Below are 26,680 nucleotides of genomic sequence, written 5' to 3'. Positions count from 1 at the left end.
AACTTCATCCCTGTTTTCCAAGAGAAAAACACAGATGGAGTAGAACAAACTCAGTGGCCGCTGCTAACGATAGTCCTTTGTGGCATAAAGTGAACACGGTGCAGAAGTGGCACCTGGTGTGGTCTTCTGCTGCTGTAGTCCATCTGCTAACATGCTCTACATGTTGTGCAATTAAAGATGCTCCTCTGGAGCTAATGAGTGGTTATTTGAATTACTGTTGCCTTCCTATCAGCTTGAAGCAGTCCTTTTCCTCTTACTTCTTCCACTCATAAATATTTGCTGTTTTTCTGACCGTTCTCTGTGAACCTTGGACCCCTGGTCTGACCCCAACATGCCATGTTCGAAATTACTTAAATCACATTTCAATAAGGAGAGAGCTAAACATGATTTACTGAGATAAAGAAATTAGCGTATTGGGCGATTAGACACCAAATGACCCATCATGGCAGAACAGAATCCCAGCAGTGATAGGATTTAAGACAGGACCTCCACAAATGGTGGTAAAGATGAAGACTGAGGCTTGAATAGAGCTGTGGCTGAGGTAACTGAAGTGGAGATGGGGAGGAGGTGGGTTGCATGAAAGAGAATCTGAAAGGGAGAATGGCAGGGAGCACAGATTTAAACCATGCAAAGCCGAGGCTTTTGGCTCAAAGAAGGCAGGCGAGAATTGATTGGACTAGAGTAATGATGTCAGAAATGAGATTGACAGCATGGGAAAGCAGTAGTCCTGTAAACAACAGAAAAGCAGCTGAATACACAGGAAAACAGACAGATGAGTGACTACAGATACCTCCTTATTGAACTTACACTTAAGCTTAATTTCTGCCTCATTCTGATGCTTACCTTGTTTCTCAGCAGGTGATCTTGACCATCTCTACATGGCTAAATGCATTGGGTTACTGCTATGTGATTATATGATGTTGGCATTAAGAAGCTGCTGAACCACTCAAAACACTATACTGCAGCAACATTACCTTTGCCACACATATTCACACAGCACTTTATTCTGTACTTGCATGCTTCATCTACCTTGCATTTACACCTGCAGCCAACTGAGAATCACCAGTTGACATATTTTTGTAATTCAGGAGGAAACCAGAGTAATTGGACAAATCCCACCCAAGCACAGGAAGAGTATGCAAAGTCTGCTCAGGAAGCCCTAGAAATCTGGAAGGGATTGGGCATCCATAAATCCAACTGGTATCTCTCATACATCATAGCCACAGACTGGAGGTAAAAGATGGGTTGGTCTGAAATGTCAAATAAAAAAAACAAACCAAAAACTCCCCAACTTAGTTGGTCAGCAGCATCTCCCCCTATTACAAAAATAAGTGATTATACAAAAGTGAATGAGAGACTTGATCTATCACCCACAGTAAACGTCCTGCTAATGAGATCTGGTTTCCATCTGTAGTTTTAGGACTTGTTAGGTTGTTCATCCTGTAGATTAGAGTCCTTTTCAGACAGAAAAAAGACAAGAAAGCAGTGTATACTTTAGAGCTTTGCCTGTGGGTTACAAGTTTTTGGTTTCCCAGTCAGAGCTCACCCTAATTCGTCAGATCTGTTTAAATCAAAATTTGAACATCATGCACAATTTCTTGCAATTGCATTGAGCACCATGTTTCCTTGAAATGGTACACAAATGGTTTTGAGGTCCATTTTAAATGTAACCCAACCAGCAGCATGCTGTATTAACAAGAAAGTGCAGTAAGTGGTTCAGCTTCCATAGATAAAGGCAATACAACATACATGCACCTCTTTTGGTAAGTCAGACTTTCTTAAAGAAAGAACCCTTCTTAAACAGTGATGCTGACCCTATTTGTGCTGTTTACCCACATACCATTTGTATATTTGGAAAAAGCAGAGGAAGACAAAGAGAAAAAAAAACCCCACAATCAGCTCACAAAAGTCACAACTTTATTGCACCTTTTCAGTTAGCTATTACGAGGTAAGAGCTACTTTCATTATGAAAGCTCTCTTCTCTGGTCAGAAAAGGTGGTGCAAAATATGGAACCATCAATGCAAACATGTGGACTGTCCATTCACGCCAGTAAATGTTCATCTGCCAGTCCACTTCACAGCTATCCTTTGGAAATGACACTGCCCCTCTTGTACTGTACACATTACAGTGACATAAGGAAGGACTTGCATGAAAAACAAATGTCTCTCTTACACACAACTGAACAAACACACTTGTAGATAAATTCTCAACACCCACCGACTACTCTGAGTATTTAGTAGCACAGTAAAGATCTTCTTTAAATTACATATTTATAACATTAAAACCTATGCTTTTTATAGCCAATTCAAGGCAACATCTCTAGAATGAAAAGAAATGCGTGGGTAAATCTTTACAGCGTTGTCGGGGTGGGGGAAACACTGGTAGCACAAGATGGACTGTACAATCTACACTGGCAAAGCATTTGTTTATTTAACTTTAGTTTCTCTACACATCTGTGCCCAAACTGGTGCAAGATGATTAGATGGATTCCACACCTGATATATTTTGTATAAAACAGTTGTTTATAGGATGTACAGGATGCAACGAGGCGGCTTAGGTCCAGGGATGACTCCTACATGAAATGGGGTCTGATCAAGGGTGGAGATGGGAATACAGGAGGTTCTGGGTTCCTGAGTCTCAGCCCAGTTTCTAGACGGCGAGCATGACTGTCAGAAAAATTGCATAGAGGTATAAGATACAAGGGGACAAGAAGATCTCATCATGTAGTTATCGCATCATAACACAGTGCCAGAAGTATAAAATGTAACCCTTTAATTGCAGTATAGTGGTGAAGGAGTTTTTTTCCTTCTTTACAGAAAACAAAAACATGTTTCCAAACTGAGCTTCTCTAAATGAAGAACTGATGAGATGAGCTACATAGTTGGATAGCTGCACAGTAGAAAATTAACTGCGCCAACGAGAGTTCCTCCAGAAACGCCGGCCTCTACGACGCACACAACAATTGCACCGAGCTGTAAGAAAACAATAACTCATGAATAAAAAATAAAACTAACAGCATCCGATGCGTTTCCTCCATATCGATGACACCGAGCATTCCTTTGTATTATTAATGTATTAACATTAAAGCTGAACTTGGTAAGGAAGGGAAAAATCACGTGTGTAACAAGAACTGCGCAACTACAAACGACCCTTCATTTAAAATGGGTTTTGAACCAGTTTAGGCATGCGTAATGAGGAAACAGTGGCTATTTTAAACCTCAATTTTACCAACAATATGCAGGCAAAACTCGGTCCTTAAAAAGAAGCAGTGTGGTACAGACACTAGAGTACAAAATAAAATCCCAACTTATGAGAAAAAAATAATAATAACATAAAAATATTTAAGAAATCTAAAACAAGAATAATGAATGAGTCCAGCTTTGTTATTTGACATAGAATAATTTCATTTTTTGTTAAAAAAAGTCACTTTTTTTGCTCAGATTGCGTTTTCAGCGCAGTTTTCAGCGAGGCCAATGAGTCACAGCCTACCTTTCACAATTACGGTAAAGCTTTTTGTATTTCATGGTAGCACATTTTCAGGGAAATAATCGGGGCTCAAAGGACACAAATCTAGCGCGATATTGACGTGATGTTCGTGATGTAAGGATTTTCAATTAAATACTGAATGCATAGAAAACTTTAAGCTGCTCATGGCGGCATCTAAAGGGGAGATAGTGAAATTCAGCTGTCTGCTGAAAACAATATTTCACATTGATTAGTTTAAAAGTTGTGTTGGCAGACTGCTGATGCAGTAATGTGTACTGCTTTTGGCACATATCTTATTCTTGAATATGGGGGATTAAACAAACAAAAGACAAAAGAAAAAAGAGAGAGAGAGAGAGGGAGAGAGAGAGATTGGGTAAATGAGTTTGGTAAGAAAAGTATTTTCTGTCTCAATTTCAAGTCAGCAAGACTTCAGCAGCAATCTGGACTCTCAGCGTCGGACTCCAAAAACTCTCTTCCCTCCGGGTGTTACAGACCACTTGTTCCGCCTGTCCTGAATCTTCTGGAACATGCTGCTGGCCCCTCTCCACTTCTCTCTTTTATACTGCTTTACTTTCTTCACCTGTTAATAAGAGGAAAAGGGGACAAATTAAAATTAAATAATTGCATATCGTCTCGGAGAAGTATTTCAGTTGTTAATAATCAAAATACTAAACAGGAAAGCAGGGTAAAAACTGGCCATCATAGAGAGAAATAGGGGCGCTGTGTTGTTTAATAACAGAGATTACAACAACACATTTTTAGACAATCTTTCCAGGGATCGTACTTGATTGCACAATATACATGCAAAGTGTCACAAGTAACTGTTTAGGTCCCAAGAGCAACAACGTGTCTGAATCAGAATCAGAATCAGAATACTTTATTGATCCCTGGGGGAAATTATTTTTTGTTACAGTGCTCCATTTTAAACCAACATTAAGACAAGACAGACAATACGCTAACTAAGAATAGTACAATAAAAAGTCTGGTTAGTGGCACTAAATTTGCCTGTGAAATGACAAATGTAACTTTGACCTCATGCACGTTTTGAGTAAAGACCCATTAGGTGATCACTGTGTGCAAGTTTCACTGAAATCTAACTAATTCTAATGCAGCAGTACAGATTCTTGTGAACTGAACAGACAGACAATGACTTTTTTCATGTTGCATTTCACCCCTCACCTTTCCCCTGTCGAAGTCTTCATCCCACTCGTCGATCACAGTGTCACACCTGGCATCGCGGGCATCTTCAATGGCATCTCTGCTGACAGCAGAGACCTCACCATCCCAACTGAGGACTAGTGAAGACAAGACACTGACACCCTTTAGGGTCTTTAAAAACACATTTTCTTTAAAATTGCATTTAAAAACACAAATATGACTCTGCATCTCACCATTGGCTCCGTAGGCTTTATCCGACGCGTTCCTGAGCAGCTCTTCTACCACACTACTCGTCTTTTTCCCATCCCAAGCTACGGGTGCGGCGCGGGTCGAGCCATCCGATGTACTTCCATCAGCCGCTGGTGCCACGCTGCGCTTGTAGCCGTCCTTCACTTGGCTGTCCCACACTACCACTGTGGCTGGGAATTGAGAAAAAACAAAACAAAACAAAATCACAGAACTGTGATTAAATCTGACATTCTCAAAATGCAATGAGTCACACTCTGCACAAAAGTAGAATGACTGGTCACTCCACAGAAAGGCTGAAAGGCTGCAGAGGTGCAAAGTGATTTTGTCAAATGGCTCCAATCAAAATTTTACATTGACACTCCACAGGTAATCGATGTAATGTTAAGTTCTCGCTCACACACCTGTGCTTTCTTTGTTTATTCTGTCCTTCTCCATCGTTTTCTTTTTGTACGGGGGCTCCGATGCTTCAGTCTCAGCATCAGGACAATGCTTGCTCTCCTCCCACTGCTGCATCTCTTCTTTTAGCCTCTTCTTCACTTTTAATTTCTTTTTTACTTTTAATAAATCTCCTGTATCTTTCTGGCTCCCTGTGGGCTTCATCTCAGAACTGCTTCTGGGGAAAAAGCAGATGAGAGATCGAGGTAATGAAAGGCATATAGCAGAAGCAACTACTTAACCCTCACTCTTAACCCTTAAGGGTGAGAAGATCAAATATTTAATGAAAAAGAATCTTATTTCAAGTCCTTTATGAGAGTTATGAATAATGATAACACATTTAGAAAAGTTCTTGATTCCTAGAGTCAAGCCAGTAATGTAGACTTTCTGAGAGCTTTACACACGAACTCAACTTCAGGTGAAGAACAAACATAACCAGACTCGAACCAACCTTTCTGTTGTAGAGCGTGCAGACACTGTATCCTGCAGAGCGTCTCCTGACTGACCCACATTGTCTTTCTTTTTCTTCTTTTTCTTCTTCTTCAACACATAATCCGTTTCCTGCTTTTTCCGGTTTGACTCACACTGCGATGGAGTTGTAGCGGATAACTGAGGCTTTTTCTTAGACTCTTCTGCACTGGACTGAGGGGTCAGGCTCCACATGCCACTCTGACACCAGTCCTCCTCCTGGCTTGATGTGTCCAAATGAGACGAGACACACGCCCGCTCCTTCGCCTTCTCTCCGTCTTCGTCCAGCCGCTTTCGCTTCTTCTTTTTCCTCTTGCACCTCTTCTCGCCATCGGACTCTGCTGCAGTGCACTGTGTCTGTGGAGCTGGGGATGTGACTGGCTCTGGGACGCTCTCCACCTCAGAATGCCGCCGCTTCCTCTTCTTCTTTTTGTGTTTGACATTTTGAGCGGGAGGGTCGTCAAGGTCTGGTTCTTGAACCACTGAGTTGAGCTTGTTGGAAGACTTGGGACTCTTTGGGCCTGGACAGTGAAGACCGTTTGTTTTAGGAGGAAGGCTCACGCTTGGCTTTTGCAGTGTGGAGAAAAGGGACTGTTTCTGAGGACTCTGCAGTTTGAAGGATCCAGTTAAATGGGCTAAAGGTGATGACTGGACTTTACATGAATGGAATGGATCAGCTCTGGAAAAGAAATAAGGATCGTCTTTGTTTTTGGGTGTCAAAATTTGAATGGATACACTCACATTAAGAGTATACTGACCCCCTAAGTGGCAGAGGACTGTACAACTCAACCATGCCTAGTGTGAGTATTCGCAATACGAAACAGGTTTCCATATACATACCTGTGAGTGGGAGTGGGTGAGGCAAGGGTGAGGGAGTTAAGTTGATTTTGATGCATGGGGTCACTGGACGGCAAACGGGGCAGAACATCAATGCTGTTCGGACTCCGGCTGCGAGCCTGCAGTTATCGACATAAATAAAAACTTGGTGGTCTAAAGAAAATAGCCATGAGTGTGACAAAAATAAGGAAGAGAGTAAATAAAGGAAAAAAACAGGGTGATTAAAAGGATGATTGGGGGGGGGGGTGGAGAGAGGAAAACAAAGTAGAAAGGGTATGGCAGAGAAGAATTAGAAATGATTAGGAAAAAAGAACAAACTAAAGGAAAAGAAGACAAACTTTAAACAAGTGCTAACATGTGGTTGATTAGACGGTACACTGGAGAAATAAGACATTACATAAAAGGCATAAAACGTAACACAACACCTCTCTTTAACTTGCCTGAATAAAAAAGACTAATTGAAATCAACGGTGCAATTTGTGACAGCAGGTGTGGCGTTACACGACAGGAAGCAGAATTATTATGAGTTTGTAGTAAGACAGGAAGTGAGGCAACTGCTGTGGATGGGGATGACGTTCACCTTCTTGGCCGACAGGGCAAGCTTCTTGGCAGGTGGAGGTGACATGGTGCTGGTGGCTTCAGATGTGATGTTGCCGAGAGCCGGGGGTTTAATTTTTGCCGTCTTCTGCTCCTCTGTGCTCTGAGAGCGCTCCACGCTCCTTGCTGGAGACGCCAGGCCGCTGGAGCCTTTCCGAGGAGTGGAGGGAGTCTCTCCTACTGGTGCACTTTTGGGACCAACGGAGTCCTGGTCCAGAGAGAGAAAACCACAGGTGGCGGTTATGCTTTTGTGAAGCTGCAGATCTGATCTTTTACATCAAACATGGCTTCTGAAATGTGAGAGAATCCTTGTTTTCATGCTACTGTAGACTGAATCTCTGTAGGAAAGCATGTTTCCCTAAAGAAATGCCACTGCTTTTCACAGCACTCAAATATTTTGAGTATTTTTTATTACCTGATGATCAAAATTAAAAATCCCTGTCAAGATTTCACCCTTAATGTAACATTTGTATTCATGCTTGTTGACTTTATACCGTACCTTTGACTCAGTGGTGTCAGCAGAGGAGGAGTCAGACAAAGACTTAAATGAGGTAGACGCTGCCATGCCTCTGCCTTCTCCACCTTGTTTTTTATCTCCCTCCGTTCTGCTGACCCCGTTGTTGGAAGGGGTCGGAGTGCTGCTGCGGGATGGCAGCTGGCTCTGCGAAGAGGGCTTCTTCACCTTCTTGAAAGGTTCCTCTATAACTGCGGGTCCACCCGGCAGCTTTGGCAGACCGTTGGAAGAGGATGTCCAGTTGGACAGTCGGGGCTGTGGCTGAGTGCTCACACCGTTCCTGGAAATGGGCAAACCCAAACCACCGTCCATCGACTGGATCTTGCGCAGCTGGGCTGGCTCAAGTTTCTATCAAGAAAACGAGGACTTTTCTTACATTTTTTATCCAGAATGTTAAAAGCTAGAAAGTTTAACACATACATTTACTATTTTACAAAAAGCCAAATATTTCTTATACCTTTTTCACCTGTGGGGAAGAGAGAGGCCCGTTCAAGTTGGACCTCTTTATCTGTTCCGATGGTGCCGTATTCTTCCCGGAATACAACATCCCCTGCTTGGTGGTCTGCCCATCTGCATTTTTCTTGGTTTCAGGTATCCTTTAACACACAAACACAGACTCTAGTTTGTTGGACTGCACATCCAGGAGGTACAGACATCTTTTTTGATCTCTTGCATCACTCGCTACCGTCTCACCTCAAGTAGAAAAGCACATAAGCCTGCTGGTTCAAGACCACTTTGATGTTACTTGAGTGCACCATTGAATCATTCATTTGGTACCATTGTCCATTGCTTGCCTGTGAGGATAAAAGAGGGAAGAAACATAAAATAAAGCCATTTTCCCTGTAAAGATAACTAAAGCTCTCAAATCTTAATCACTAGTTTAGCTGTGAAAGGGATTTGTTAACTTTTAGCTTTTAAAAAGGAACTGAGAGAAACCAATGTGACCCTGACTTTTGGTGAAGATCGATATTTGGCAAAAACTGGCAGCTATCTGTGTAAATGTGTTGTACTGGTATATTCGATGGATACAGCTTGTTATCCAGGTCTGCTATGGTAAGCTATTAACAATCCACTCTCTTGTCCACATATAGTCACTTCTGACTCCACAAAACTGACGTATTAATGGGAAAGTTTCACAACAAGCTTTCACAAACAGTGTAGAAAAGGAACTTTAAATTCAGATCGCTGACACCTAATTTGTCACCTTTCCCGATCGGAATCCACAAGACGGAGTGGAAGGATTTTTAAAGCCAATTTTCCTTCACGTTCCTGTCACACGCACACTAAAAAGATTGTTTATCTATACCGTCTTACCTTCACATAGCAGTAGTAGTGTCCAGCATGACAACTGTAGCCTGAATGCACCAGAACAGCATAGAGGCCGTACATGACAGGATCGCCTGAGCTCTGAGACATGTAAGGGCGGATGTTTAGAAATTCTGGGTAACCAACATCCTGAAAAAGAAGAAGAAAATGACAGAAAGGTGTGAGATATATAGAGGAATGAGGCAGTTTTGCTAAAAATCAGTCCGTGTCGTGAAAATTCTTTAACCTTTGTTATTTTTCCACCGCTGAAGTTTGCAAACCTCTTCAGTGAAAGGGTGAGTACGTTGGATGTTCGATGCACTGTGAAGCGCTTGGTGGCCGGCACTTTCTTTTTGCACCTGAAGAGGACGAAAAATAAAAATTATGACGACACTCTTTAATCTTTTTTTAATTTTAAGACCTTTTCCCCAAAAATTTTAAGATTTACACTCACCACTGACTTTGTTAGATACACTTGTTCAACTGCTTAATGTAAACATCTAGTCAGCCATTCACATGGTAACGACTAAATGCATTTAGGTACGTACACATGGTCACAACGACCTGCTGAAGTTGAAACTGTGCATCAGAATGGAGAAGAAAGGTGATTTCAATTACTTTGAACGTGGTTTGGCCCGTCTGCCATCAACAACCAGTCTATTTCGGAAACTACTGAGCTACTGCAGTTATACTGATCTGCATCACGGATGTGCTACCAACAAATCTGCAGCTGTGTGATGCCATCATGTCAATATGGCCCAAGAGGCACCTTGCTGAATACGTGCCACAAAGAATCAAAGCAGCTCTGAAGCCAAAATGGGGTCCAACCCAGTACTAACAAGGTGTACCTAATGAAGTGTCTGGTGAAAGTATTTTGAATCATTTCTGACTACATGAGAGGGGAACTTACTTGGCACACATGTAGGCATTCTCTCCACTTAAAACATCTGGTTTAACAAACAGTTCCAAGGCTCGCACTATGTTTGCTGCTTGCTAAAACAACACAACAGAAATTACGTTACCAAACTTTCCAAAGACAGAAACATGAACATTTCCATGAAAATAAACGTTATACAATAAGGAGATATCGTGCAACATACCCGAATCTCAACGGCGATATCCAGGTAAGGATCGTACGTATCTGAGACACTTTTACAAATAGAGCATTTTACTGAAAGGCAAAAAAAACAAGTCTCACTCTTCTGACAGTACTTGTAAGTAAAATCTGTTGAAGCTGCAGCAACCTCAGTTCAATTTCCTGTAAACATGAAACTGTCAGGCACCTCAAACAACCTCATCTGACTATTAGAGCAAACTTTAAGGGGAAATTCCTTTTACATTTTAACTCGTTTCTATTTTTCCATTATAGAACAAGCGAAACTCTTGAACCCACATAAAAGAAATTACACAAACTGTTCCTTAACCTCTCACTTTCAATATGAAAGTTAATCATAATGAATGTCTCTTTTAATAAGATTTAAATTCAATTTAAATTAGAATATTTGAGCAGTGGGTTCTTAAGTAAAACACAGAGATTGAATAGTTAAATAAATTTTGACAATGTAGTGTCTTTTTCTAAAAAAATAAATAAAATAATTACACAGGATACCTGCATCTTAAGCCAAGGTAAGATACACACATATGACACCTCTCTGTTTTCCATGCATGACTAAAAAGATTATATTAGCCTAATTTAGTATATTGAGTATTAACCTGCATCAAACCATTAAGACTTAATCTGAGCTGCGTGTTTATTCATCAGTCAATACCTCTTGACCTGAGGTAACCTCCAAAGATCTGGTGAACCAGTGTCGTGGCCTGGGTCTGCCTGTCAAGCCTAAAAACACAAAGACAAAAGTTATTCATGTAATGACTAATGACTAAACAAATATCATAAGAAGCATAAATGCTTACTTCGGATAGCCATTGAGACAGGCTTTCTGCATGGCATCGATGGTGTACCGCAAAAATTCATGGGCGTCCTCTTGACTACCAAAGCGAAAATGTCTTGCAATTTCTGTGGACGACAAAGAGCCTGTCAGATTTCATGCTTTACCAGAGTTACATTTTTCCTCTAGCCTCGCACTTACTGAGACAGGGAGGCTCAGAGAAAGGCGTCTCTCACTTTCCAACTTGTCAATAATGTTCCTTGTATTTGATAAAATGTTGATGAACTGCAATGACCCACAGGCTCATTAAAGAAATAGATCAACCACTGACTACCCAGATTATCTGACTGAGGTCACAGACATTTGTTACATATCGTGATTTCTGACAATAAGTGAAAGCAAAGCAAGAAACTGTAGAGGTTCATTAAAAATAAAAAAACCTAACAAAAAATTCATTTCTTATTTATAGCATGACAGCTTATCACTTATGGCCTGATAGACACCAAAGTAAACCATTAAAGGTCACAAATTGAAGTAATATTTTCATTATTAAATAACAGAAAAGTTATTGTTTTCCATAATTTTCTACAGAAATGTTTTTATTTATACACAAACAAAATGTAAAAACTGAATTTTGCTGTTAATTCAAAGATTTTTTTCTATTATTTTTTTATTTTTGTTGCTGTTTTAATTACACGTCAAAGATCAGGAAGGAGTTACAAGTGCTTTTAATGTTTACAACTTTATTTCTTATAGACAAAGTCTAACAGCAATGCTTTTTACTTTCATTTACTACAGCAGCATTTCTTTACAATGCAGAAACATGAAGACTTAAGGAGAACACATCAGGTTTTTTTAAATGGTCATTAGGTGATTAACCGATTTGTCTGACCCACTGAGATTTAACTGAACTGGCCCACAACGTAAAATTAGGTTCTCTCTATAGTCTTCATAACAAGAATAACTGATTATAGTCATTTAACTATTAAAATATGACACGGCACATGTGCACACTTATAAAGTGAATGGCTAATACAGATAGTAGTGATGTACAACAATCAGTGAGCCGATTCATCGGCTCTCTCTCGGCACTCAAAGGAAATACACGCATGTCGAGGTAATATGATAAATACCACTCCTTTTATAGGCTGGCACTATACTCTTCCTACACTGGCAAACTGGACAGTACAAAACTCTAGCAGTCCTTTGTTTCTTCCTTTAGAAACTAGCACCTCCTGTCCTTTGTGTCCAGTCTCTTTAGCTACACTCCAGCCATCCAAGTTGTCATTTTCCCCAGGTTAACAGTCACACTTTTTTGTAACTATTATAGAAACAGGTTAGGTCAGCACATTCATTTCAAACAGTGGGCTGGCTGTTTCACTGTAACTACATAAAGGTCCTTTATCAGGAAATACAGTACACCCTGCAGCCAATCAAACTAGAGCTTTCACCCAGACCATGGCATAATGACCCAATAAACATGTTATGGTTACAGAGCGGCGTCTAATCTGCAGTAAGAGTCTCATAGTAGAGATAATGTACCCTACTGTTATTTCCTAATGGAAAACTGGATGAGCTATTAGAATGTGGTCATCAACATATTCCCAGCATAGCACCCCTGCACATTCACAACAATGAGTCACCCGAGAGTGGGGAAAAAGGAATATAATACATCAAGCACTAATGATCTATTCCAGGCACTTCCAGGAGAGGAGAGAGGCAACATCTTGAAGACATTAAAGCTGTGGGCATTAATACTGGTGTGTCGTGTTTTTATTTTGTTTGTGAAACCTCAGCTGTGAGATCTGGTGGCAGTTCAGGAATCGGCAGCAGTAAGCTCTTTTGTTTTTGTGCAGTGATATGGCACTGTATTAATGGGCTTTAGAGTTGGACTAGAAATACCGAGGTTGATATTTCAATGTGTGCATTTAAACTGTTCCAGCATTAGCGGCACATTTTAAGCTACAGAGGAGGCCACTAGCTAAATCAATGTATAAAAAACCTGAACACACATACAGCGCATCCTGAGCTCTGATGGGGGGGAGAAAGCAGGTGGCCTGTACATTTTTGTGCTAAAGCCCGCAGTCACAAGGAGACAGAAAGGGCATTGGGAAAGGAGGGAGGCAGAGAAAATGAGGCACAGGAGGTGGAGACATGATTGCAGCATCACATAAGGAGGAAGCAGCCAGGTAGGGAGGGGACTAGGGTGCAATGAAACTACAGCACAGTAACTCGCCGTGTCAGGGCACTACTCACACCTCATCGCTACTGTCTACGTGGGATTCATTCACTAACTGCAGTCTCACTGCTCCACTTCTATACTGCAGTTACTGCCCATTGTTGTCATACGGGACACTGTTGCAACACATTACCCTTGAGAGTAGCCAACCAATAAATGTGACGTCTGAGATAAACCTAGAAGGCATAAACTGCTCAGGCACTGTTAAAGGAGGGCGATCTTACTTTTTAAGTCTCTGATGAAGGAGACGGGCTTAATGGCGTTGCCTGTGTTGGCGAAGGCTTGGATGATATGGTTCTGCATTACACAGATCATACAGAAGCCTGACTGGTGACCTGAACAACAAAGAGGAAGAGGAGTTACACATAACATAAAAGTATAAGCAGGTGTTAGCATTAAATACAAAAACAATACCTTTAACTCAAATTTAAGGGGTTAAAAGGCATTCCACAAACCAGCTGCTGATATTACAATATGTTAATCTTTTATATAGAGTCTGTTTGAATGAGATGATCAAAACGAGTTAAAAAAAAAAACAAAAAAAAAAAAAAACGCTCCAAATAATAAATGTCTTGATGCATGCACAATCATCCAGGTAAGGAAATCCCTGGATGATTGGGAGCTCAAAATAAACTAGCTGAACCAAATGAAGCTACACTTCTTGTTTTTCCTTCTTCAGGCACACACAGGGATATAGGCCAGGTAAAAGTAATTCCCCAAACTGTGTGAGAAACTGTTAGTGTTTAAAATAAAAAAAAAAATAAGTAAATAGGATAGTAAATCTACTCACAGACACGGCTGTGCTCCTTTGAGAGTAAGTAGTTGGCAAGTGGCGGCGTGTAGGTGAGACACTGCACTGTGGAATTGAGGAAGCAGGTGTTTCCAAGGTTATGGAGGCCGGCTCCCACCCTGTACACACGCTCCCACTTAAGGGTGATCTTGTTCCCCGGAAAGAGCATCTTCTGCGGAGCAGGGATCCCATCGCTCTGGCCCCCGACCACATTCTCTAAGACTAAAGAAGGGGTACAGGCAATTTTGTGACATTAGCCGAGGACAGAACGCCAGAACTGAGCTTTCAGGGTAAGCATCAAAGAACAAAAGGTCAAACATGGAAAATGTCAGGCCATCAAATTCTGCTCAATTTTCAGTTCATTTTGAGAGCTTACCTTGCCTCTTAATTTGAGCAGGCTCTGCAGCTTTCTGTGCTGTAGCACCCTCAGTCCTAGGATTGAGGATCACATACTTGTTCTTTAGGCTGTCGAGCTGATAGGAGAACCCCTTGGTGGCAGGCTCAAACTCTATTTTCTGCAAAAGGACCTTCTTGGCAGAAGAGGCCAATAGCTTGTTGAGGTCACCCTCATCGCCTGTGTCCTTTCGGCCAGGTTTTAAAGCCTCCTTGAGTTTATCCACTATCGGCATTGTTGGAACATCACTGTGGGGACAAACAGATTGAGTGTCAGCATCACTTCTCAAGACTGCACAAAAAAATAAAAATGTACCATTTCAATGATATCAATGACATGCCATCCTTTTTTTTTTATATCTGCAAAAAATGCTCACACAAAATTACTTTGTTTCAGAGTTAAACATGAGCAAAATTAAACCTGCAAATACAAGTTAAATTGCTCTCATAGCTAATAAATTAAGCCCGTTTGTTTGCCCTCCAGTGGGCACCTCTCTAGGCACATTTTCTGACATCACCTTACAAGAGAGATAAGGACTGAGTGCTTCCAGCTGGGTCTTGGCAGCTGTCCCTGCAGTTATGCAAGGCATCAGATGTAACATAGGGTGGGGGAGTGTATGGGATAGGAGAGGGAGAGCATTTATGCTTACACATAAGGTGTGAGCAGCTGTAGTTAACTGCCAAATTACATTTATACAAGTCACATTTTGACCTAATCAAATTTTTTGTCATCCTCTCGACTCCAGTGAGTGCATAATCAGCAAAGCTGTAGCTCCTTAAATTTTGTCACAACAGTTAGAGATCTACAGTAACAAGTAATAACAGTAAACCTAAAAGTGTTTTCCATGTACTGTTTCTACACATAAAAAGCAGCTTAATGTACACAAAGACCATTTTAGTGGAGCTCTGATTCAGGCTGCTAAACTAAACAGCTGATGAAGGGTGTTAGTCGATCAAGTTGACTGGCCGGCTGACTGCAGCGGGAAGAAATGAGGAGATCAAAGTCCAAAGGAAAGAGTGACACATTGTTTACACAGCTGATCATTGCAGTTAACAGAGAGCAACTCCAAACTACGGGAGCATTAGAGGGTCGGAGAGTAGGTGACCTGCAATCCCTCGAGTAACACATTCAACTATCAATCGCTGAACCTGTGACTTACTTTTTAAACTTACGAGTAAGCTATTATTACACAGCATAGCAACGCCATATTTTGATGGTGAGTGTGTAAAACATTCAATCTTCTCTCAGTTTACCCATACAAATGATACCGTCCCCCCCCAGATAAAGACAACAAAACATCTAAGGAAAAAAAAACAAACAAACAGAAGCGAAGGCTACATCATAGAGACAATACAGCACTACGACTTACTCATCAGAGTAGGCAGTGACGTCATGAAGAGGGAAGGAGGGCCGAACATGCATTGTATGCACAAGGGCATGCTGACCTTCACGTGCTGCTGATACTGATACAACTAAGAAGCACAGAGCCCACAGGGAGAGGGAGCTAACTGCAGTGATGCAACCGTCCAAACAGGCAGCTCTGCTGATGCGCTGACCAAAACACGGATGTTTAATCCGATTGTGTCACATTACTGATAACACAGAAACTTTCTGACTGCTGTTTGGGATATGCTGGTTGCATAACTAACAAATGATGCTATTTAAGACACGGGTCATTTTAAGGTGAGTGAAGGTTTTCACAAACAGTGATAATCTGGGAATAATTACTTACACCGATGCTTAATTTGAGAAAAAAAAGAAAAAAAAGAAAATCGATTAAATCCAAAAATAAAACAAATACAATTCCTCGTCTTGTCAACTCAAGCTTACATCAAGCATAAAATTACACTGGTAAAGCTTTTTAATGTTAAGAGTACTTCAGATATCTTAAAGCCAACTTTAATAAGTTTTCACTTTATGTGGTAATTTATGTTAGCATGGCTTTGTTTTCTGTTCCACTTTCCATCAATGCCCTTTGCCTTTTTCGTTGTACATGTACCATGACAATAAAGGGCTATTCCATTCAATGAAGGAAGGGATGTACACAGGCAGACAGTCATTAAGCGTAAGGTCTTGTTAAGCCATTTTGCCTATGTAATCAATATGTAGTGCAATGTCAAACTAAACAATACGACTTAAAGCCTATTTACAGGGGTTTAAAAACTTATAACCTGGTTGTTTCCGATTTTAAAAGGTAATCCTCACACTGATATGAAAATATTTCATTCAATTTGTAGGAACACAACTGATATTGAACTTAAATTTAGATGTTTAGAAAACTGACTCGTAAAGGATAGATTGACTCCATATTGCACAGTGAAAGTTCGGAGAACCTCAGTTTGATCCTGAGAGTTCCTTCTGGGATTGCATCACGAAGGGCATCCTGTGTAAACATGCGGCGCGATCCTTTCCGAATAAGTGAGCAACCAAAACTAGCTTTTACTTTTGTAGGATAGATTGCAGCTGAATTAGTTTATTAAGTGCTTTTATGGACAGTCAATAGCAAATTATGTTAGCTACTAATATTTAAACAAAGAATAAAAAAAATAAAAAAAAATGTAGAGACAGTGGGATTACTTTCAAGTACCCTCCAGTGAATACTTGCATTACCCAATACTGACTCTTTATTTGCATTTCGTAAACTATGCATACATAGATCGTGCACATATCCTGCCTAAACTACTGCTGGATGCAGGTGACTTCAAGGGCTACCAAAAATGTTGAATTATGACACAAAACAAACTATGAGAACATTTTTAAAAAATGATTCTTTTTGAATATATATATATATATGTATGAGGCAATATATCATTAAAAAAGGGCATTTATTTACAAGGGGTCACCACAGCGGGTAGCTTTACATGTTTTATTTATTTATTGTCTTGTTGAGCCACAGAAGCTTTGGATAATTAACATTACTTACTCAGCATAATTTATCCCTGAAATAATTCATTCTCAACTACTACTCAAACGACAGAGGAAAAAAAAATCCATAAACTATTAAAACAAAACACCAGAATATGAAAACATGCATTCAGCCCTCACCTTCTCCCATATCTAAGTCACCCACCACCACTAGAGGAGCATTGGGCCATCCTATATGTTTTTAAAACTGAGGGTTCAGATCACTCTTAAAGAACTTGCTGCAAAGGTTTGTCTAATGACACCAAAAAAAAAAAAACCCCAAAACTGGACTACTCCAGGTTTAATATATAGATCTACAAAAAGCTACTCACTCGCTTCAACACACTCCCACAAGCACACTCAAAGTGTAGAGATTTCACTTCTTAAATCCCACAGCTTATTGTTTTGACCTGCTTATAAATCTACCTGGACGCATAATTTAAGCTAGTTTGAGGTCTTGTTTTTTCTAAAGGTCGTTAAGAGCTCCATGAAGTAGCCGGTGTAGCTGCTCACCTACTGGTCCCACCACTATGGGCCAATCACCAAAGCTTGAATGCTAGTTTGCTTATCTACAGCCGCAGCTAATCTCGCCCTGAACCGTTTAAAATTTATACAGGAAGCGTCGCTAAATATCGCAACTGCTCGATATTTAATCGTTTATCTGTCCCTGCTGTCGACTGATTCGTGTTCTGCTATTCAATCGTTTAACAGTGGAGCAACGCGGTTAGCAGCCAAGCTAGCTTAACGTGGCGAAAGCCAGCCTCCCTCAGTGCTGCAATGTGGTTAGCATCCCAGCACCCAGGTAGCTAACAAACCTCCCTAACCGCCACATCTCGCCTCTTAGCCCAACGACAGCACCACGTAAACAAGCAGCGAACAGATATTACACGAATACGCCTTTCCGTTCACTTACCTTTCACTCAACGGGACAAAATAATTTAAACTAGAAGCCTCTGCTTCCTCAGATGAAGCTCTTCAATCTAGTATTTTCGCCCATGCTGCATTATGAGAGGGCGATAGAAAAAAAATGACTGACAGGAATCACGGACCAATCAGAGCACAGGTCACGCTGTAGCCGAAAGGTTCAGCCAATCGGCGCTTAACGTGACGTCGATCTGTCGGGAGAGGGCTACACGTGACTTCCAGCCAGCGCTGTTTACCATTGATGCGCGATACCTGATTATGTTTTTATATAACAACAAAAACGCGCGGAAACATGGCAGGGCCTGAATCACACCGCTACTCATGCTCATGAAAATTCCCAGAGGAGGGCAACCCCCCCCCCCCCCCATTTTACATTTTTAATGATGCTTTTTCATTTGCTTTTCTTTCTAAGATTGCATTTCATTCGATTGTCATTGCAAAGACCAGCAGTGTTATCCTAAGAGTAGGACATTTTAATGTTAGAATAGTAACGCATTTAAAATCTACAGTGAAAAAGGATTGCATGCTGTGAAATGCTGAATGGACTCATGTTTGCTTGATCTGGGCACATGGATTGGCTCGTGAATGTCACGTTGCTGTTGTCTCCAGTAGGCGGCAGTAGATTGCCTCAAACGAGTCTCTAAATTACAGATTTAGTAAGCTAAAATGATGCATGATGATCTGCACTAAATGCACATTCCTAGGCATTTAGATTTAGCAGCAAAGTGTGCTTGCTGCATGTACTGGTATGAAAATACTGAGCACACCGAAAGAGGTTTATGAATTTAATTGTAAGGGTCAAATGTACAGTAATGTTTCAGATGGCTATGCATACAAAAGTCATCTTATCTTTTAAAAAAAGTCCCATGTGAAACCAGCACATCATACTTGACTACAGTTTCAAATGACGAATCTTTTTACACTCTCATATTAATTATTCATGTCACATTTGCGCCACACTGACGGCAACCTTAGTACCGTCAGTGCGAGAAAAATGATTGGTTACAATCTGTTATTCCCAACAAAAATGTATTTTACTAATGTTAAGAAAATATATGGTGTTCTTTATTTAAATATACTGCAACAAAAATTAAGGGAACAATTCAATGATCTTGTTGTTTTCCACTGACCAAGCCGATGAGCCATTAAATTTTTTTCCCACAGTATATACATACACTTACATTTACATATTTTATTTATCAAAAAAAGAGAATTTAAGTGTTTTCCCAATAATTATTATATGTAGTACCTTAAATAAAATATGTGCTCACACGTACTAAAGTATAACAGTGCCTAGAGCTGTGATCTATATATGCAGAAACAAAACAAACAAAACAACAAACCATGGAGGATTTGATCCTCTTTTAATTCCAACATGTTTTTTTCATTACAGACAATATGAATGTTGCGATATAATTATGTTCAAAGTGCCTTCTTGTCTATTCAGGATTATAGTATAAGAAAAGCAGCGACTGTGGTTAAAGAGTCGTGCTTTAACACAAATCAGTTGCCACACATTTAAAAAGCATGCTCCTGTTCCCTGTGATAGCTCTGCCAGGATGATGGTTTCCTGGTGTTATTTATCAAAGCAGATTCACAGAACTTTGATCAGTAGGTACATGTTATTTTAATTATAGAACCCTTTAAAACTTGAATAAAGAATTACAGATTAATAGCTCAGGAAGAAATTGTATCATTGAATTATGGTGTTTTCCCCCCTTTGTTCCAGCTGGAGGAGAAGTGGTTTATGAGGATGTGCTTCAGATTCAGGGGCCGGTGTGGCAAAAAGCGCTGAGCTCATAGGAATGATAAGTGAAAACATGAGATCTGCAATTAAAACCTTTTTTTTTTTCCTTTTTTAAAAATCCACTCTACAGCTTTTTTGATAATTAAAAGAAGGGGAATTTGATGAGTTTTTTATGTTTGTTTTTGATATTTCTATGGTGGCATATTTAAACTGCAGACATGTGCACAGTGGTAAAGTTAAGGGTCTTCGATGTCCATGAAATCCTTTTTGGGCGCTGCAGAGCCTCTGTACCAGGCACAAGAGTTATCACTCCTCTTGATGCATGCATAGTGTTTAGCTTGTCTTCCATTTTCAGTCTTCTCCATCAACCAGTCCAACCAAAGGCACTCGGATGGGCTGTTGATCATGCAGGGGATGGAGCTGCAGGAGGTGATCTGAGGATCAGAAAAAGCACAGTGATCGTTACAACATCGTGCATCTAGCGGTGATTTGTTTTATGCAACTGGGAAGTGATCATCTGGTAAATGTAAACTTTAACTACTCCCTTAGACTTTTAATCATAAATTTTCCATACCCTGCATTCGCAGCCCATTTGATAGCGCTCAGTCAGACTCATCTTCTGAGTGGTAGTCAGGTTGTCCCAGGGTTCAAATAAGCCACACAGAGTGACGTGCATTGTCCCATCAGCCTCCAGCATTCCTACAGTGGAAGGAGAGCAAAGTGTAAATCTAGAGGATATATAAGAATCTATATGAAGCCACATTAAAGAACATGTTTGTTATATTACACAACATGTGCCTTACACTGCACTGAAAGTCATACCTGTGATTAGATACTCTTTCCTGCCGTCAGTCTCCAGAGACACTCCACACATCGCAGAAGAGCGAGCTGTGTAGAAGGCATCGATAGCGTTGCTGGGACCTTTGAACATCTGGGAATTCAAGCAAAAACATTTAGATTCCACTGAAGTTTTTACACATGGAAGAAAAATGATAAATGCAATAGCTTTGTCCTAAATACCTTGATCTGTTTAATGTCGTACTTAAGCCGTTTGATGGAATCCCCATAGACGTCATTGCCAACATCCACCTCTTGCTTTCCGACTACCTTTGCCCTGATAACTGGATAAAGACAAGAAAAAAAAGAGAAAAAACAAATTGCATTAACATTCATTTTGTGTGAATGCCAGCTTTGTAACTGGAACGCTGCTTTGTTATGTTAAAACTGAAATGAATCCGCATCTATCTGTATCTGATCTGAGCCCTGCCCAGGTTTGGCATGCTGGAGTTGGCCGCAGCACATTGCTGTGGCTTGAATCTGAGAAGTTTGCATGTGCCAGGTCCTGGGAAGACAGAGGCGCATGAGTGTTTCATCAGCTGCAATCAGAGGGAGGAATGCATGCTGCCTGTTCCCAGGTTCCTGGGCCGACACAGGAGGAAGCCAGTCAGCAGTCTTTGAAAAAGCTGAACTAGAGTGCCCCCCGCCCCCAGGCCTCTCAGCCAGCCTGCCTTTCTGTCTGGAGAGAGGTGCTGACATGCAAATCAACCTCCTCCTTTCACATGTAGCCTCCTCCTTTTCTCTCTTGCACTCTGAAGCTGGAAGAAAAGAGCTCATGTGGAAAAAAAACAGGCTTTAATGGAAAATTACTATTAGAGCCATACAAATGAGCCGTTGAGCTAAAATCCCGAGTAGTCAAAAAACAAAAACAAAAAAACCCCAAATCAACTTGTGTTTTTCAAAGTTGCTGCTCTTTCCATGTGTGTTCAAAATGTGGAAGTGCAGTACAGTATGATCACATGTCAGCTGCAACCAGACACCCGGCAGTTACTGTATATTCACAGGACTGCAAGGAAGCAAGCGACAGAGCTAACACTAACCAGATGTTCTCTCTCAAGTTCCACTTCAGTCCTTGCTTTCCCAAGGTGGCAGCTACTGACTGTCTCTGATCGCTCCTTGCCAAATAATATCAAGCCCTTTCATTTGCCTTTTTTATATGAAGCTATGAAGATGTGAGCCATATGTGCCCTCATTCATGAGGCTTAGAGAACATCTCCTTTTAAGGGTCTAAAGCATCAATCCCAGACAAAAGGAAGCAAGAGAAAAAAGGAGAATGTGCGCACACATGGAGTGATGGAGTGATGGGTCCTGAAGCAAGCACGGGAAGGCAGTCACATTGCTGAAGTATTCTTAGCGTAACAATGTGCTGTGTATACAAGGAGAAGACGGCCCTTTAAAGTCAAGAGGGATACAAAAGAAAAGCTGTGTTAGGGATAATCTACACCAGTCACCGGATTTCTCTTTTTCTTTTTCGTTGTTTACATATCACAAACTCCCTCCCTCCCTCCCTCCCTCGCTTTGATGCAGAGTGAGGTAGCCGTGCCGAGAAACTCTCCAACTTCTCAGCAGAGTGTATTAGCGGTAATCCCCCTTTGCTCCAATGTGTCGAATCAAACAGAGACCTCTTCTTCTACGCCTAAAAGCAGGAATTAGAGCAGGTGGGAATAACCACAGGATGTTAAAGAGGCATAAAGTGAAAAATACTGAAAATGGGGTCTTATGCGCATACTGATATATAATCTTAGCATGTTTTAGAATTAGGTGTAGCTCTTGAGTTACATGTACATGAGAAAATAAGGCAAGTTATCGGGGAAAAAAGGATCTTTAAGCTAATTAATGTGATATTCCTTTGACATGCCACCTATTTGATTTGATGGATTTTTCCTCCACAAACTGTTCGAGCGGTTTAGAAGTACAACTTTATTCTCTGTGCTGGTATATAGTGTGTACGCAAGTTCTTGCCAGAGCCTGGATGTTTACTGGAACAGGCTGACAAAGCCCTTTAAAAATCATAAGTTTCACAGAACTGGAAACCGAAGGAACCATCTAATTTTCTAGTTACTCAAACAATAAACACAATATTTTGCATGCAGTATTGTGGTCATGGGAGGGTTTTAAAAACAAAGAACAAAAAAGCAAATGCATGTCATGTAATTGAAGAGCATGTGCCCTCGTCTTCCTCTCCGAGGAGCCACAAAGCGGTCAGAGTGCGAAAAAGTCAAGTACAAATTCAAACTGACTATCCTGCTGATCCTGTGCAAAGAGATACAGACTAATCTGAGGTAATCCTTTGTTTTCCTTTTAAAAACGGACAATTGTAGAGTTTAAATACTCATCATCTCATTGGTGTGCGTGTGGTAAGCAAAAGGTCCCCGGTACGATTCCAGCCAGGGATACAAATCGCCTTCAGGGAAGAGCATCCGATGTAAAACGCAAACACATGAAGCTATGGACGAAGATAACTTTAAAATCTCATCACCTACATTAGCCGTTAGTTTTGTTATGCCTTGCATAAAAAAATGTAGCGTTTTTAGCGTTTTCTCCTGTTTTTTTACAGTCTGCATGTGACTGAGGCCATGGACATAACGTTCACATGCAGTTTCCTAAAGGGGAGTTGCAAGTGTCGCACTGCACGGATCAATCCAGCGCGCTATTGCAAGTGGTGCTGGAGCTTAAGGCAGCTGCTGTGGTTATTTGCACAAATTCTGTCCAGCTCAAAGGACGGAAATCTGGTTTTAATATCAGCTGTGTTTGCACAGCTTGCAATTTATGGGCTGCTTTTGTCCCAGAAGTCGTACCCACTACTTTCTGTTCAGGAACCAATATGACTCATTTTCTTTCTTCACAAAAAGCAGCACAGATAGTTTTTAAATTTAAAAAGAAAAATAAAAGTAAAGAATAATGAGTGTGGTTTATGAATACCCAACATTCCTCTGCCTCCGCCAAGGAACCAGAAGATAGATTTCCATTTATGAGGAAAGATTGCTCTGACTGTTTTGACAGTGGAACTGTTTACAACAAAACTTGATCCTAGGCGTGCACTACAAACCAGGCTCTACAAAGCCAGACTTACTTTGCTGGATAAAACCATATACACCAATCAGTGGCAGTTACCTTTTTCTCCTAATCACATTTTCTCTATCAGCCTCTGTGCTGACTCCCAGTTAAGGGGGGTTCTGACAAGACATTAGACTCTTCTTCTGCACAAAGTTGACCAACAGCTGACTTCAGTAAATAGGAACATAATGGCAGATGGCTGCCCCTCCCTGGTTCTGGTTTTGCCCGAGGTTTCCTACTGTTGTGATTTGGTCCTGTAGACATAAAACTGAATTGAATTGAAAATCATTGTTGTTCCAGATACAAGGATAAAAGAAGTCTCTGATTTTGTGTGTGTGTGTGTGTGTGTGCTTTTTTTGTTCCTGTAGCACCCAGGAGTTGCAATAGATACTAAAAGGTGCTACTTATCCTTAACTATCACTGCTCACTGACATCAAACCAACCCATCTCCATGTTTATCCAAATCTCTGAAAATAAGCTGGTTAAGTCTGCACCATAAGTTACCATGGCGATCAACTGAGGTTAAAAAAAAAGAGAACCACTGTTATGAGATTAAAAACTCTGGCTCAAGGCTTAAGCCTCCATTAATCTTAGTATCAAACTTGCATCTGGAATTTTCATTTTATATCGACTTTCAGGTTATACGAAGGCCCACCTTTAAAAATGACATCACAAGTGGTGTAATGATCTTCCTGCACTGTGGAAATGAACTGCTCTTCAGTAAGTATCTGTAATCTCCAAAAACCAAAACCAGCACTAGCTATGTGAAACTTTAGCAATACTTCCAAGTCAGTTAGCTGTCTGGCACTTATTAAGATAGTATCTTGACTTATTTTAATCTACATAGGAATGCTGTATTTAATACACACACATCATTTATTATAACACAAGTGGCCCATGGTTCAAAGAAAAACATGATTCACCTTCATTTTAAGCCCAAGAAGAATAAGAATTTTGAATGAGCTTGCTTAATGCAAAATTTCATCAACCCACTGAGGTAGCAGTCAGTTCATGGGCTGGTGAAGTGGAATGCCAACGATTTCGTAAATTCCCGAAACTTCTCTCTGACGTTTAAATAAGTTGTGCAAGTGTGCAACAGTTGACTGCCCTCTCTGTGACCCAGCAACTTGGTGAAGTTTTGCTGGCGCTTTTCTTCTCCAACTAGCTTGAGCCCACTCTTAAACTTTGCCTAAACCCCCGAAGACACGAACTCAAGAATATTTGGTCAAGAAACAGATTCCCCGAGACTCTATGGTGGTTTATGTTTATGTGAGGGTCTATCCATGGTGCTGAAGCAGGAGCGGAGGGTCAAGGTCATGTTAGAAACTGACTTAAGAGATGGAAATGAGGTGAATCAGCTGTGAGGCTGAGATGACTGCCAGCATCTTCGTTTTTCTAGAGTTCTGCACAATCTGCCTAATCACAAAACAGAACTTATTTTAATAGGTTCACTTTGTAAAGCCTAAAGCACCAAAATAGGGTAAAAAGAAAGAAAAATTGTCTTCCCTTTTAGTGCGGTATCTGACTTTCCATTTGTGTACATTCTCAGGTAGCATAATAAAGTTTATTCATCCTCTTGAGCAATGGAATCCAGTGAGTAAAAATCTTTGAATAAGTCACCTTCTGTCCACATGCCACACACTCAGCCATCTCAGAAGCAAGAAAAAAGACCCGGAGCTGGACAGGCTGGTCACTGTTAACAGTCCTGTTAGCTTAAGGTCTGTGTTGAAGGCAGCAACAAGTACTTTTTTGTAACAGGCGAAATTAAAGGGAAATTATCCTCAGGAGCGTTTGAGTAGGATTAAATGAATTTGCCTTTCAGTAAACTATATGATCACTGAGGTGATACTGATGAAAGAAAATGAAGTTATATTCATGTTGTCATAAACAAGCACAAACACAAATGATTTTGTTTAAAGTCTCCTTAGCAACAACAAGGAATAATGTGGTTTACTGTAGATTTAAAAAAAGCCTAAAATGGTATTGAAGAAGACAAAACTCCAGACAGTATATTGATGTGTCTATGAAAGAGCATTGAAGCTATCAACAGAAGATTAGAGAAAAAGAGGAGGGCAGTGGAAAGAAAGACTGGGGGACAGAAAATTCCATCCTCCTCCCACTGCAACTGTAAACACGGGAGCTGGGCAGTCTCCCTCTCAGAATACGATGGTTTCCTTGTGGGGGGGAAACCCAAACCAATTTATCCTAGACATTGCTAACTAATACATTAATGGCAAAAACACAACTTGATGTGTTGATTGTTAGTCTAAAAATCAACTTACCGACGTCTGAGTTGCAGAACACCTGCTGGGGATGCCTCGGGGAGCAGCTGCAGGCTTCTGCCAGTTGTTGCACTCGCCAAAGACACAGGATGGCCAGAGTGACAAAACATCTCTTCATCGTCCAGGTCATCTCTGAAAACTACGCTTTCTAACTGAAACTGGAAAAGTGAGTGAGGGTATAGATATAGACCTGCCTGTCGGGTTTAAAGGAAACGAGTCGCTGTCCTTGGCTAGAAGTCGACGCACGACGGTGCTGTGCATAAAATGATGCACAGGGCACGAGAGAAAGTGTAATCCTGCTAAAGACTGCACACCAAGTCTGTTTTCCACTACCCTCAGCAGCAGCAGCCACGTTTTATTAGCAGGCAGCAGCAGCAAACTCCTCCCCCCCCCTCCGGTGGCCAGAGAGCGCAAGAGCGCGACAGAGGTCAGGAGCTGCCGACTTTACACACGCACCCCTTAAACTACGTAAATCTCAGGCTGATGCGTGAGGAGGCGGATAATTGTTTTTAGGAAACGACGGTGATAACAAACAGCATCACCCTGTGACACACGTATTTTGGGACT

General features: G+C 40.9%; 2 protein-coding genes across 3 annotated transcripts; both read right to left on the bottom strand.

Annotated features, from left to right (window-relative positions):
- Window positions 1-1,901: 1,901 nt before the first annotated feature.
- On the bottom strand, window positions 1,902-18,313 carry usp36 (ubiquitin specific peptidase 36). 2 transcript variants are annotated; one of them, XM_085271293.1, is made up of 20 exons: window positions 18,180-18,313; window positions 14,345-14,610; window positions 13,969-14,190; window positions 13,403-13,513; window positions 10,965-11,067; window positions 10,820-10,887; window positions 10,151-10,221; window positions 9,961-10,043; window positions 9,298-9,409; window positions 9,060-9,200; window positions 8,439-8,539; window positions 8,203-8,341; window positions 7,731-8,093; window positions 7,215-7,439; window positions 6,638-6,753; window positions 5,781-6,476; window positions 5,296-5,507; window positions 4,879-5,064; window positions 4,667-4,782; window positions 1,902-4,067 (listed from the first exon to the last, which is right to left on the bottom strand). In XM_085271293.1, the coding sequence occupies exons 2-20, from the start codon at window positions 14,595-14,597 to the stop codon at window positions 3,936-3,938; spliced, it is 3,450 nt and encodes a 1,149-aa protein (XP_085127419.1). In that variant the 5' UTR covers window positions 14,598-14,610; window positions 18,180-18,313; the 3' UTR covers window positions 1,902-3,935. The 2 variants fall into 2 exon arrangements, with proteins under 2 accessions (XP_085127419.1, XP_085127420.1); XM_085271294.1 differs by having other exon boundaries at window positions 5,296-5,504.
- A 1,224-nt stretch (window positions 18,314-19,537) lies between these two features.
- Window positions 19,538-26,470, bottom strand: timp2b (TIMP metallopeptidase inhibitor 2b). Its single transcript, XM_085271292.1, has 5 exons — window positions 26,114-26,470; window positions 20,958-21,058; window positions 20,760-20,868; window positions 20,512-20,636; window positions 19,538-20,371 (listed from the first exon to the last, which is right to left on the bottom strand). Exons 1-5 carry the CDS (start codon window positions 26,241-26,243, stop codon window positions 20,174-20,176), a joined length of 663 nt encoding a protein of 220 aa, XP_085127418.1. The 5' UTR covers window positions 26,244-26,470; the 3' UTR covers window positions 19,538-20,173.
- Between the last annotated feature and the right edge of the window lie 210 nt (window positions 26,471-26,680).

This window comes from Mchenga conophoros, linkage group LG4 (genome assembly GCF_057382185.1).
Source record: "Mchenga conophoros isolate Kocher_MC1m ecotype Shallow Benthic linkage group LG4, M_conophoros_male_GT1.1, whole genome shotgun sequence".
NCBI classification, from domain to species: Eukaryota; Metazoa; Chordata; class Actinopteri; order Cichliformes; family Cichlidae; genus Mchenga; species Mchenga conophoros.
The sequence above is the reverse complement of the archived record's forward strand: the minus strand, read 5'-3'. Positions and strand labels throughout refer to the sequence as shown.